Source organism: Galeopterus variegatus, unplaced genomic scaffold (genome assembly GCF_000696425.1).
Source record: "Galeopterus variegatus unplaced genomic scaffold, G_variegatus-3.0.2 Scaffold13335, whole genome shotgun sequence".
Lineage (NCBI taxonomy): Eukaryota > Metazoa > Chordata > Mammalia > Dermoptera > Cynocephalidae > Galeopterus > Galeopterus variegatus.
In genome coordinates this window covers 10,874-24,292 of record NW_007739446.1, presented here as the reverse complement: position 1 = coordinate 24,292, position 13,419 = coordinate 10,874, and the positions used below count along the sequence as shown (strand labels likewise).

At 56.9% G+C, this 13,419-nt stretch overlaps 1 protein-coding gene across 1 annotated transcript in view; it reads left to right on the top strand.

Annotated features, from left to right (window-relative positions):
- LOC103581557 (solute carrier family 12 member 7-like) overlaps positions 1-13,419 on the top strand; it is a gene marked incomplete at both ends in the record, with an annotated part of 35,710 nt that overhangs the window by 12,101 nt on the left and 10,190 nt on the right. Inside the window, 3 exons of the mRNA XM_008563365.1 lie at positions 2,299-2,365; positions 12,664-12,758; positions 13,223-13,345. Of these exons, the coding sequence (XP_008561587.1) occupies positions 2,299-2,365; positions 12,664-12,758; positions 13,223-13,345 (285 nt within the window). The remainder of the gene's footprint in view (positions 1-2,298; positions 2,366-12,663; positions 12,759-13,222; positions 13,346-13,419) is intronic.

Here is a 13,419-nt window from a genome sequence, read left to right as displayed (position 1 = left end):
AGGGCTCTGCTGGCGAGCACTGGCGGGCACTGGCGGGCGTCTCTGGGGTGGCGTCGCTCTTGGTCTTTTTCATCCTTTATTCGATGGAGCGCAGCCCATGCTCAGTCCCGCCTCGGCCTTCCCATTTCATCTTATTTCTTTAAGCAGTGACACTTGTGGATACTTTGTGTTCAGTGTGGTGACAGTTCCCACCATGGTCCCCGTTCAACTCTGGGACGGGTGCTGTGCTTTGACAGCCTCTGCCTGAGTGCCCCGAGGCTGTAGCCAGGGTAGTCCAGGGGACCTGGGGCCCCTTGCTGCTCCTTTCTCGCCATGCCACATCTGGCCCACGTGTCACCAGGGCTCTGCTGGCGGGCACTGGCAGGCACTGGCGGGCGTCTCTGGGGTGGCGTCGCTCTTGGTCTTTTTCATCCTTTATTCGATGGAGCGCAGCCCATGCTCAGTCCCGCCTCGGCCTTCCCATTTCATCTTATTTCTTTAAGCAGTGACACTTGTGGATACTTTGTGTTCAGTGTGGTGACAGTTCCCACCATGGTCCCCGTTCAACTCTGGGACGGTTGCTGTGCTTTGACAGCCTCTGCCTGAGTGCCCCGAGGCTGTAGCCAGGGTAGTCCAGGGGACCTGGGGCCCCTTGCTGCATGTGCTGCTGTGGGCCCCTTAAATGTGCATCTTGAAGGTGCAGAAAGAATTTTTTTTTTTAATTTTTTAATTTTTTTCCTTTTTGTCTTTTTTTTGTGACTGGTAACAGGATCGCAACCCTCGGTGTCGCGCCCATACCACGACCGGCAATGGGATCGCAACCCTCGGTGTCGCGCCCACACCGCGCTCAACCAGTGAGCGGACCGGTCTCTATATGGGATCCGAACCCTCGGCGGGAGCGCCGCCGCACTCCCAAGCGCCGCACTCTACCGAGTGCGCCACCGAACCGGCCCGCAGAAAGATTATTGACAGGAGGTGGCTGCCTGTGGCAGAAGGCAGAAGTCTGGCGCAGGGGGCACAAAGGCTCAGGCTTGTGGCTGTTTTCCGGGCACTGATGGCGACAGGGCCAGCAGCTGCCCTCTGCGCCACTCCAGCAGCTCCTGTGCGTGTTTGAATTCTGACGGGCTGTGTCTGCAGAATTAACCACCTGCACGCGCTTTCTTAGACACCACTAAAAATCCAAGTGCCAGCATCCTGGCGCCGCGGGTCAGGGACGTTTTGGCAAATGTTTCACGCATGTTTGTGAAGTAGTTTTCCATGGTTCCCTGCGCCCCTGGCTCTGGACGTTCCCTTGTCGGCGCCTGGGGTCCTTCCTCTTCTTGGGATGCATCTGTGGGCTCAGCCTTCCGGTCCCCGGCCCAGGAGACCTCGCCCTTGACCGTCAGGACTCCAGGCCTTTGTTGTCCACTGTGGGTCTTCTTGGCTGAAGGATCTTTGTTTTGAAGCTCCACTAGTCACGTTTCTCATGATGGAAGGAACCAGGCGAGCAGTCACACGTGAGGCAGAACACGGCGCAGGGCTTTGGAAGAGCCTCGAGGACCGGCCTTTTCCTAACTCTCGTCCCCACCCAGTGGCTCTGCAGAACCCAGGCATCTGTGAAGGTGCCTTTCCTGTCACTCCTGTCTGCGTTCAGGGTGACTGCGTGGCCTTGAGGCCTCCCAAATTTCTGTGCGTCTCGGCTTTGGAGGAATCACTGAGATTTCTAAGTCAGCTTTCACTAGTGGCCTGTAGTAAAGGGCAGGCCATTTCCTCTGTAACGTAAAAGGAGCAGGCTTTAAAGAGTATTTCTGTAAATGCGGCGAGTTGAGTGTTTTCAAGCCTTAAATGAGGAGGGGACTCAGAGTGGGTTTGTCGGGAGGAGCGAGAGGGGAGACAAATTTTATTGTTGGGGGAGTTGGTATTATGGTTAATCCTGTGACCTCCTGGCCATAACAGAGATTAGACATCTGACCCACCAGTGGATACTGGCCCTTCCATTAGGGCAGATTAACCTTGGCTGGGGCGGGGCTGTCTCGCTCCCGCCTGGGGACAGCAGGTGACCGTGTCCCACCCTCCCGGCCACTGTGCTGCCTGCCTTGAGTGCTTGGCTGAGGACACCTGATCCGGGCTGTCAGCCCTCCCTCGTCACGCGGTCCCTCCCGCCAGCATCCAGCACTGTCAAGGCCACTGCTACACCGCAACTGGGGGCTGCCTGCTGGGGAGGGGCACCACCGGGACCCTCGCCCCGGGAGGACACTGCTGGCCACCTGGCCAGCCTGTTGGGGTTGGAGCTGCCGTCTCCCTTCCCAGCACCTGCACACCAGGCTTTCCTCTGCTCAGGTCTGTCCCGAGATCCTTCCGGTCATCATGAATGCGCAGAGTGACGAGGAAGGGGACGCCACCCCAGGTGAGTGGCTCTATCCCTGTAACACAGATGGATCTCAGCCAGAGGAGAGCCCGCTGCCCTTCAGAGTGGCCCTGGCAGGGCTCGTGCCTGGTGACTTGAGTCCAGGCTGGGGGAGCGCAGGGACTCGGCCTAGGTGTGCTGCAGCCCTGCGGCTGTCAGCTCCGCTGCCGTCAGAACCCTCTGTGCATGCAGAAGGATTAGAAAGGCCGGCGGAAGCGGCCCTGGTGATCCTGAGCCTCCTTTTTAAAATCAAGGCTTCCTTTGTTCAGACTTTGGTTGTAGTACGTCCTTCCTTCTCAAAAAATATGTAAACTAAAATTTGAATGTATTTAGATTTAAAAGAAATTAGGGGATACATGAAAATAAAGAATCATGCAGGTAATATGGTCACAGTGTTTTTGTTTTATGGAAATTTGTGTTGATCCCTCAGGTAGAAGCATTTGGTTTTTAATTAAGAGTCTCCGGAGGCTGGTAGGTGGCTGTGGTGGCGCCCACGGTCTCGGCTGCGGGCAGAGCCCGTCTTCCCTTCAGCCCGGCCCCTCTGCTCACGTCTGTCTCCTCGCCCTGTTGTAACCATGACAAGGCACTTCCACATCCCTCAAGTGGACGTCTCTGTCCCCTGGGTACACACGCACTTTTGAAAGCACACCCGATAGGGGCTAAAAGACACTCTTCTCAAAACTTTCGGGGAAATGTATTCTTTATGACATATTAATGATTGTAGTCATGGCTTAAGACTGTTCAATGACCAGAAGGGATGGTCACGGTTGGTTGCAAACTCAATCTCCAAATTGGAAGGATTTACCCAAATTCTGATGGCCTGTTTGGTGGTTCCTTTGGTTGGTTGTGCATTTTTCCATTTTTTGCACTCGCCATACATGTTACTTTGACAGGCGGCAGCATGGAAAACCAAAGGCGTGAGGGTCTCACTGCTGGTGCCCCTCTGTGCCCCACTGTGCCTGCAGCGCCTGGCTTGCTGTGTGCGGGTAGTTGGTGTATGCGTCCTTCGCATGGTGGCCTCAGGGCCAGAGCCTGGTCTCTGTCCCCCGCATTTACTTTGGGGTCTTCCCTGAGGGCAGACGGCTTGCTGAGTGCTCATCTAGCTTAAGTGAGCTGTGCTCTATTTTACCTCGCGACTCCCCCAGGTGGCATTTCAGGGAGCTCCTTTGTCTGTTTTTTGTTTCTTTGGAGTCCTTTTGTCGGGAAGGTGGGTGTCTTCAGTGTCTGACGAATGTTTCATTCTTTCCGAGAGGTCTGAGCCACTGTCGTGGGCGTGGAGTGTCTGTGGGAAAGACATTTGTTTCCTTAGGTTAAGTAAACGTGGTTGCTATGTGCCCGTTTCTTCTACTGTGCAACTGGTAGAAGTTTCTGATAAACAGTGGTTTCTTGCAAACAACAGTCCCGTGCTGCTAAGGAACCAACCGTGACCAGCTGTGCTTTCCAAATAGACTGTGGTAGGGTGGCCAAGCCATGTCCAGTGCTCCTGACTCGGGGACACTTGGTGGCTATGGGGGGCAAAGCCTCCGAGTGCCACCCTTCCCATGTTGGCCGAATCTGCCCTGACTGGTAAAGTGGAGGCCAGAGAGCCGACGACTTTGTCCAGGGTTGTGAACGTGGGGCCGGCCCGTCAGAGGCAAGTCTGAAACTCTTGCCTCCACCTCCCTCTCTGGGGCTGCTGGGCTGTGCCGGAGCTTCCTGTGTGGCTGGTGTGAGAAATGCTCTCACCCGTCCAATGCCAAAGGATGGACATGGGGACATGAGGTACAGCGAAGCGAGACTTTTAATAACGGCCTTGCAAGTCCGGGTGTCCGTGAGTGGGACAGATACACAGAAAAGGGCTGTAGAAAGCAACTTATTCCCTAGTACGCAAGTCCCTGCCCCCACTTCCTCATTGGCTGAGTACTACGGGCTGCATAATCTTCCCGAAAGACACCTAAAGTGTATTACCCCCTTGCAAGGAATTCCTTTGCCTGGGGGCTCAGCCACGAAAAGGCCCACTAAAGCCCCGTGAAGGGAGAAACACCAGGGACTGAAGAAAACCGTGGGGCTAGTAACCGGTCACCATCTCAGGACAGCCTTGTCTGTTCAGCGACCCTCCGGGAACGGGCTGGACCCGTCAGACAACTTTTGGGCTGGGCCTGAGTCCGTTAGAACACCCCCAGCTAGAGCATTTCTGAAAGTGAATCACTTAGATTATTCTCTTACAGCTGGCGCCGGCACCGCTGCCGGGGCTGGACCCGTCAGACAACTTTTGGGCTGGGCCTGAGTCCGTTAGAACACCCCCAGCTAGGGCATTTCTGAAAGTGAATCACTTAGATTATTCTCTTACAGCTGGCGCCGGCACCGCTGCCGGGGGCGTCCGCCTTTCGTGCCTTTTAGACGGAGCGTCTGGTCCAGAGATGAGCACGTTTCATCTTCATTTGCTCCAGAAATTGCTGGTGACTGCTGCCTTCTCTAAACAATTGATCATCGTGCCCAGAAAGAGGACACTGAGCAGGAATCCACTTAAAACAGGAACTAGCGGGGCAGGGACCTCCACCGGGCCTCCATCTCGGAAGGACACCTCCAGTGTACAGGAAAGATTTCTAGAAGTTCGGTTTTGTTAGAGCGTACTTGTAGTTTTCTTTTAACCTGACTTTGATGTAACTTCAGACCAGAAAAGCTGCAGGGAGAGCGTGAAGACTTGTGCGCTGTCTGCCGTGTTGCCCAAATGCACTGCCACATGCGCCCCGTCCTGCTCCCTCCGTCCTCCCGTCACCGTCTCTCTCTCTCTCATCTTTTAACCTGACTTTGATGTAACTTCAGACCAGAAAAGCTGCAGGGAGAGCGTGAAGACTCGTGCGCTGTCTGCCGTGTTGCCCAAATGCACTGCCACATGCGCCCCGTCCTGCTCCCTCCGTCCTCCCGTCACCGTCTCTCTCTCTCTCTCACTTTTTTCCTGAACTGTTTGAGCGTAAGTAGCAGATATGATGCACCCGTGACAGGGTGTACTTCCTAAAACAAGCCCGTTTTCTCTAAACACCCCCGCGGTGTGGGTCGCAATGCCAGGAAGTGAGCGCTGGCACGAGAGAGATGTTAGGTTTCACCAGCTGCCCGTATGTCCTTTATACGAAGAAAGTCTGGGGTCGTGCTTTGTGATCAGTTGTCCTGTCTCCTTCACCCTGGCACTTTCCCCGGTCTGTCTCCTGTGACGTTGGCGATTTTGAAGAGCGGGGCTGGTTGTTCTTAGGGCGTCTCTCAGTTTGGATTTGTGTGAGACCTGCTCACAAGGACGCATTGGCAGGAGCCCCACCAATGACGTGTGTCAGGAGCACAGTGCCGGTCGTCCCGTGCCAGTGACATCAGCATTGGCCCCTGTTGACTCCGCTGAGTGCTGCCCATGTAGCTCACACCCCGCTCCCCAGGCTTCACCACTGGCCACTGGCGGTCCCTGCCCAGGGCAGTGGTGGTGGGTTCCTGGTGGGTCTGCACTTCCTTTACCGCCTCTACCTGATGAATTGGCATTCTGCAGCAAGGAGCCGCCTCCTCCCCTTCGACCCCTTTGCTTGTGTCATAGGGACGCATGCTGGGTCAGGGTCTTGCTGTGATCAGCTGTCTGACGCTCAGGCGGCCTCAGTAGTCACCGGGCCACCTGGCTGCCTTCTGCCGTGTCCCTGTCACTTTCTGAGCACTTCCTTCCTTCAGGCTCGTGGCACGCATCCCCTGCCTAGCCCCGGAGTCACCGTTCCTCCCGGAAGCCCTGAGTGGATGGTGGTGCCAGACTGGTCAGCTGCTCAGGGCACTCCTCACGCTGCCCACCCGATGCCCACCTTGTGTCTCTCCCTCATTTGTCTCCCCAGAGTATCTCCTTTCTGCCGCTGCTCTCCAGAGCGTGCGTCTGGTTCTCTGGTATGGCCGCCTTCTAGCTTTGAATGTCTAGACCCGTGGGTCATGGTGACTCGTGGGCATGGTGTGGTGATGGGGACGCAGGTCCCCCAGGCTGCTCTTCCTGCTCACCCCATATCTCTGCCTGCATCCAGCACCCAGGAGCCTGTGCCCAGCTGCTGCGAGGGCCGGGTCCGAGGGGCTTTGTGCAGAGGGGACAAGTGTCTGCAGTGCCAGGCGGGCCATGAGGAGGTGCTTCTGAATGCTTCCCCTGCCAGGTCCCCGTGCCCAGGACATCATTACTTGCCCATCACATGAGAGGGTTCCAGGCTGTCTGCAGCAGTGGTTTGCACTTGTCTGGGGCAGCTGGAGCCTTGATGATGACAGCCTCCAGGGAGCAGGAGATGCCTCCCTTTTGGGGATGGGACCAGTGCTGGCCCAGCTAAGGGGACCCTGAGCCGTGTGGCAACTGTGGGTTGTGCTTGGAGGGATGGCTGGGACACTGGACTGAGCTGCTGCTGGGAGCTTCCCCAGGAGACGTGGTTGGGGTCTTGCTACAGGTGCCCCATCAGTGTGCCGCGTGGCAGTGGATGGGCATACACTGGGGGGACGGGCACCTGGCTGGGAGCCCATGGTTTCCCTTGTTCTGATGTGGGTCGTAAAGGAATCTTGCGGTCTGACCTAGGCCCTCATGAGGGTCCCGATGTGGTCACATATTGAGGTGCTCTAGTTCACAACTTAGGGACCTCATAAGCGGCACCCAGGGGCAGCGCAAGACTTCAGTGATGGCTGCAGCTGCTTTGGAGGTCCAGGCTCCTGTGGGATATGTTGCTCCTGGGACAGGGCCCTGTTTTCTGTCTCCCCTTTCACGCAACGACTGCAGACACATCAGGACTTGTGAGTGAAAACAGTGCATTGCAGAGCAGTAGGCCTTTGTGGTCTCCTGTGGGCTCCACTTTCCAGCACACTTGAAATGTGGCCCCTTAGAGAGGAGTAGCCACAGATGCCACCACCCCAGACGGTGCCCGCCCCGGACAGTGCCTGTCACTGAGGGTGTCTGCCTCAGGTGGTGCCCACTGCAGACAGTGCCCATTGCTGGCCTTGATGAAACGTGGTGAGGGCCGCTGCTCATCCTGCCCAGGCCTGCCCTTCCCTGGCCACACCTGTGTCCTGCCTGTGCCATTTCCTCTGGTCCTTTGCCGTGCCCTGTCCATTGAGTGCAGGGCCTGGACCGGGCGAGGTAGGAGGCCACTGCTTGAAGATGGGCCAGGTGCTGCCACGGGAGCACCGCGGCTGGTCGTTCACCAGCCCACGGGACATCGGGTGGGTACAGCTCTGATATGTGCTCAGGGTGAACTTTAGCTCGCAAGCATGCACGTGTTTGTGCATGCTCAGGTGCCCATGTGCACGTGTGTGTGCACACGTGTGTGTCCATGCACATGTGCGCATGGGTCTGCAGACCCTGCCTCCACCCTCTTCCAAGCCCTCAGGTAAAGGACCCAGCCCACGTGTTAAGTTCCACATGGAGGGGAACAAGGCTTTTGCAAAGTATGATGCAGATGAGTGCTAGAGAAACACAGGGAAGGACGGTGCAGGCCCGCTCTTGCTACCGGAGCTGTTCAGAGCAAGATCCCAGGCAGACGGCCTGCACCTCAGCAGCAGCTCCTGAGGGCCACGGCAGCCTCCCGTCCAGCACTTCTGGGCTGAGCACTCTGCCCTGAGCTGGAACTCGGCAGTGAGAAGCAAGCTGTGTAGCTTTCATGGGAGGGGCTGCCCAGACGGGGTGTTGAGAGGCCGTGGGTGATGGTGGGCCCGCGCTGCCTCTAATTGCTCGGAGGTCCTGGCGCCCGTGGCTGGAGCTGGTGGGGTGTGAGCCCCACGGGGGTGCTAGGTTGAGCTCAGGGCAGGGTGGGGCCTTGTCACATTCCTCAGGGGGTCCTCAGGGCCCCCACCCTGTCAGACACTGCAGAGAGGTGTACCGTGGCCATGTCCTCACCCACTACCCCAGCCCGTGAGCTCTTGGCACCGTGGTCTCTGCAGCTCTGTTCCCCAGGGACCCTGCAGAAGAGATGGGAAGTAAGGGGCTTGGTATGAGGGGTCTTGGGATGGTGGGGCAGGCGTGGGGAGGTTGGCGGGTGAAGGGCAGAGGGAGACCAGGGACAACCCTGGGGACCCGCAGTGGGGGCATCTGGGTGGGCCCCTCAGAGGAAAGCGCAGACAGCGTGATGCTGTGTCCAGAACAGGCCCTGGCGGCCGTGCTTTTCCTCCGCTTTAGGTGGGGGATGTGTGATCAGGCCCCACGTTGTTGGGACCTAGGCGTGAGCGTGGTAGCTACTTGCGGCTGGTCACGACCTGGCCCTGGGCAGGCTTGATTGTGCGAGTTGGTGACCTGGGACCTGGGCCCACCCTCCTTCCAGGATGGGTCTGAGGTGTATCCCAGCGTCAGGGGGACCCGCAAGCTGGGTTCTGACGGATGGGGGATTACAGTAAGGCCGCCGTAATCCATCAGGATTTGGGGGATTTGAAACTCAAAGCTGCCATCAAAACAGTGAAACCGCCGTCTGCTCAGTCCACAAGCGCTTCACAGCACTGAAAGTTACGGCCGGTCTGCAGGGGGAGCCGTGGGGTTTTTAAGGCACCTGTCCCCAGATGTTTCAGTGGAGCAGGAAGAGTTGTGGGACCCAGAAGGGCGTGGATTGTGACTTGAAGTTCCCGAACCTAGTTCTTTTTACTGGGTCCCCCTCCTCTGATATAGGTACCTTTGGTGTAGAGAAGTTACTGCCTCACTCAGCCTTTATCTTGGGCGTGCATGGCCTCAGTGCACACAGCCCCCACAGGTGGCATCTGCAGGCTTGAGGCTTCTGGTCCTTGGAGCAGCTGTGCAGCCAGAGCGAGGCCCCGACGTTGGGACCGTCCCTCCTAATCTGCCTCATGGCCCTGTCTTTTTCATCCGAAGTCTCGAGTCTCTCCGCTCCAAGGGGAGGGGTCCCTGGCCACCTGCCACCCCACCCGGTGGGGCATGGCTGCCTCCAGACTCGTTTCTTCAGCATTCACTCTGTCTACAGACATTTGGGCCTTAGGCCTTTGGTGCTTACGTTGAGGCAGGATGCCATGTGTCTGAAGCACATTTTGCACGTGGGGACACTGAAGAAGGGGGGACTGGGCTGGGGAAGGTCCTGGGTCCCCGTGGTTGTTAGGGCCGCTGTTTGGGGGGTTCTCTCCAGAGGCTGCATCTCTCCCAGGGCCTGGCCGAGGAAGGAGCTGGTACTTGGGGCCCAGCACCCACTGACCAGACTGCCTGGGTGTGAACTGAGTGTGCTGGAACTGGAGGGCAGGATCACAGATGATCAGGTGCCTATGCGGTGGGTGGGGGTGGGCAGTGTCAGAGGTCAGCACAGGGGGCAGTCCCTGGCGGCCTGGTCCCATCCCCTCTGGTCACTGGATTGTTCACTTGCTGGATGCTTAAGGACTTGGGGAGGTGTCTAGTGCATGATGCATGGGCTGCAGCCTGTATGTGTGGGGCCACCCAGCACCTGGCTCTGGAGGGGCCACAGCAGGGTGAACCTGTCCCAGTCCCTCTGGTCACTGGATTGTTCACTTGCTGGATGCTTAAGGACTTGGGGAGGTGTCTAGTGCGTGATGCATGGGCTGCAGCCTGTATGTGTGGGGCCACCCAGCACGTGGCTCTGGAGGGGCCACAGCAGGGTGAACCTGTCCCAGTTGTGGTTCCAGGAAGAGCGTGATGCTGCCTGTGACACGTGTCATGTGCCATCTGAGCCACCCTCCACAGTCCCTGAGACTGGGTTGTCTGTAACGGACAGAAACATTTCTCACGATTGTTTAGGTTCAAGTCACAGATGAAGGCACTGGCCCGTTTGGTGTCTGGTGAGGGCCTGCTGTCTGCATCCTCCAGTGGGAGCAGCACTGTGTCCTCATGGGGCAGGACGGCAAAAGGGCCACCCACCTGTGGTGTCCTTTATGAGGGCCTTAGTGCCATCCTTGAGGCCAGAGCCCTCAAGACCTGGTCCCCTCCCAAAAGGCCCACCTCCCAGCACTGTTGCATTGGGTTAAATTTCCTCACGTGAAGTTTGGAGGGGACAAAATACCAGAGCACATGTGTTCTGTATTGTCAGAGAAGGATGACTGCTGGGCTGTCCCTCAGGCTTCAGATGCCAGCAGTTCTCGGGGCCAGTGGTCCTCACTGGCCCCCACTCCATCACCCTGGGCCCATGGGTGCCCACCTCCTCCTTGGGGTCCCCGGGTGATTTACCCCAGCCCTTGGGAGGGAGGCAGGAGACGGGTCATTGAGTGGGGAGGCCAACTCGCTGCTGGTGATGTCAGGTGTCCCTGCTCGTGGAGCAGAGCAGGAGAACCTTTCAGTCCCACTTTTAGAAAGGCGGATTAAGCAGCAAGGATCAGGAGGTGTAGCCCTGGCTTTTGAAACTGAGAATTTTACTCAGCTTTACAGTCGAGAGAGATTTTCAAGGCCAGGAGGGACTTGCCATTTTGCAGGTTCTTCTGGGGTGAGCAGCTTGCTTCCTGACACTTCGTGATGTTTCCTGATTCTTCCTGATGCTTCCCGATTCTTCTTGATGCTTCCCGACACTTCCTGATGCTTCCGACGCTTCCCGGTGCTTCCCGATGCTTCCTGACGCTTCCCAATTCTTCCTGATGCTTCCCAACACTTCCTGATGCTTCTGATTCTTCCTGACGCTTTCCAGTTCTTCCTGATGCTTCCTGATTCTTCCTGATGCTTCCCAATTCTTCCTGATGTTTCCTGATTCTTCCCGATACTTCCTGATGCTTCCCAGCACTTTCTGATTCTTCCTGATGCTTCTTGGCACTCCCCAACACTTCCTGGCATTTTCTGATTCTTCCTGATGCTTCTAGACACTTCCTGATGCTTCCTGATTCTTCCCGATGCTTCTGATGCTTCCCAACACTTTCTGATTCTTCCTGATGCTTCCTGACACTTTCTGATTCTTCCCGACACTTCTTGATGCTTCTCAATTCTTCCCGATGCTTCTGATGCTTCCCAATACTTTCTGCTTCTTCCTGATGCTTCCCGACACTTCCTGTTGCTTCTCAATTCTTCCCGATGCTTCCCAATTCTTCCCGATGCTTCTGATGCTTCCCAACACTTTGATTCTTCCTGATGCTTCCTGACACTTTCTGATTCTTCCCGATGCTTCTTGACACTTCCCATCACTTTCTGATTCTTCCTGATGCTTCCCGACACTTCCTGATGCTTCCCAATTCTTCCCGATGCTTCTGATGCTTCCCCACACTTTGATTCTTCCTGATGCTTCCTGACACTTTCTGATTCTTCCTGATGCTTCTTGGCACTTCCCAACACTTCCTGGCATTTTCTGATTCTTCCTGATGCTTCTAGACACTTCCTGTTGCTTCCCAATTCTTCCCGATGCTTCTGATTCTTCCCGATGCTGCCCGACACTTCCTGATGCTTCCCAATTCTTCCCGATGCTTCTGATGCTTCCCAACACTTTCTGATTCTTCCTGACACTTCCCAACACTTTCTGATTCTTCCTGGTGCTTCCTGATGCTTCCTGATTCTTCCCGATGCTTCCCGATTCTTCCCGATGCTTCCTGATTCTTCCCGATGCTTGTGATGCTTCCCGATACTTCCCGATGCTTCCTGATGCTTCCCGATGCTTCCTGATGCTTCCCGACACTTTCTGATTCTTCCCGATTCTTCCCGATGTTTCCTGATGTTTCCCGATGCTTCCTGATGTTTCCCGACACTTCCTGATTCTTCCCGATGCTTGTGATGCTTCCCGATACTTCCCGATGCTTCCTGATGCTTCCTGATGCTTCCCGACACTTTCTGATTCTTCCCGATGCTTCCTGATTCTTCCCGATGCTTGTGATGCTTCCCGACACTTTCTGATTCTTCCCGATTCTTCCCGATGTTTCCTGATTCTTCCCGATGCTTCCTGATGTTTCCCGACACTTCCTGATTCTTCCCGATGCTTCCCGATTCTTCCCGATGCTTCCTGATTCTTCCCGATGCTTGTGATGCTTCCCGATGCTTTCTGATGCTTCCCAACACTTTCTGATTCTTCCCGATGCTTCCCGATGCTTGTGATTCTTCCCGACGCTTGTGATGCTTCCCGATGCTTCCTGATGTTTCCCGACACTTCCTGATTCTTCCCGACGCTTCCCGATTCTTCCTGATGCTTCCTGATGCTTCTTGATGCTTTGTTTAAAAAAAAAAAAAAAAGCGTCGTTGCGCCTGGGAACGTGCCTGACTGTCCTCGAGCACGGCTGCGTGGAAGAAGGAGAGTGTTGGTGAGAGTGTCGCCCTGGCAGCGGACACCAGGCGCAGACCGCGTCCCCGGTGGCCCCGCTCCCCGTCCTCCTCTCGTTTCCCGTCAGCTCCTCCTGGAACTGACGCCGAGGTGTCTTCCCGACAGGAGATGGAAGCGCAAGAGAGAGCGGCATGTTCGCTAACAGCGTCGAGGCCGAGAGGGAGAGTTTCTTTGAAGGAAAGAATATGGCGCTTTTTGAGGTAATTTTATTTCCATGAAGAGAAGGTACCCAGGGCAGTCGCTGTAACGTGGAAAAGTACCAACGTGCTGGGCCTGGGGTCCCCGGTCTGAGGATGGGCCGGGGTTCTCAGGCAGAGACGAGAGCGGACAGTGCTGGGGGGAGCCGGGCCGACCCACGGGATGCTCCCCGGCCCACGCCTTCTCCTGACGGCCCCCTGGGTCTAAGGATGCTCGGGTCCTAGGGAGCCCTCGGGGCCCTGCGCCCTGGACCGTCTCGGGAACCTGGCTCCCCTGCCTGGGTGGGTGGTCCCGCTCAGGGTGGCCTGGAGCCCCTAGCTTCTGACCGCAGACCGCCGGGCTCCAGCACCGGGCGCCGAGCTGAGCTGCAGAGCTGAGCTGCAGAGGGGGGAGCCCTGCCAGCAAGGGGAGGTGGGCACGTGGTGTCCACACGGGGCTGGGGTAACCGCCGTGCCCTGCCCAACAGGAGGAGATGGACAGCAACCCCATGGTGTCGTCCCTGCTCAACAAGCTGGCCAACTACACCAACCTGAGCCAGGGCGTGGTGGAGCACGAGGAGGACGAGGACAGCAAGAGGCGGGAGGTCAAGGTAGCCCCGTCCCCCGCCCGTGCTCTGCCTGCCGCCCCTGCCCGTCCCCCGCCCGTGCTCTGCCCGCAGCCCCT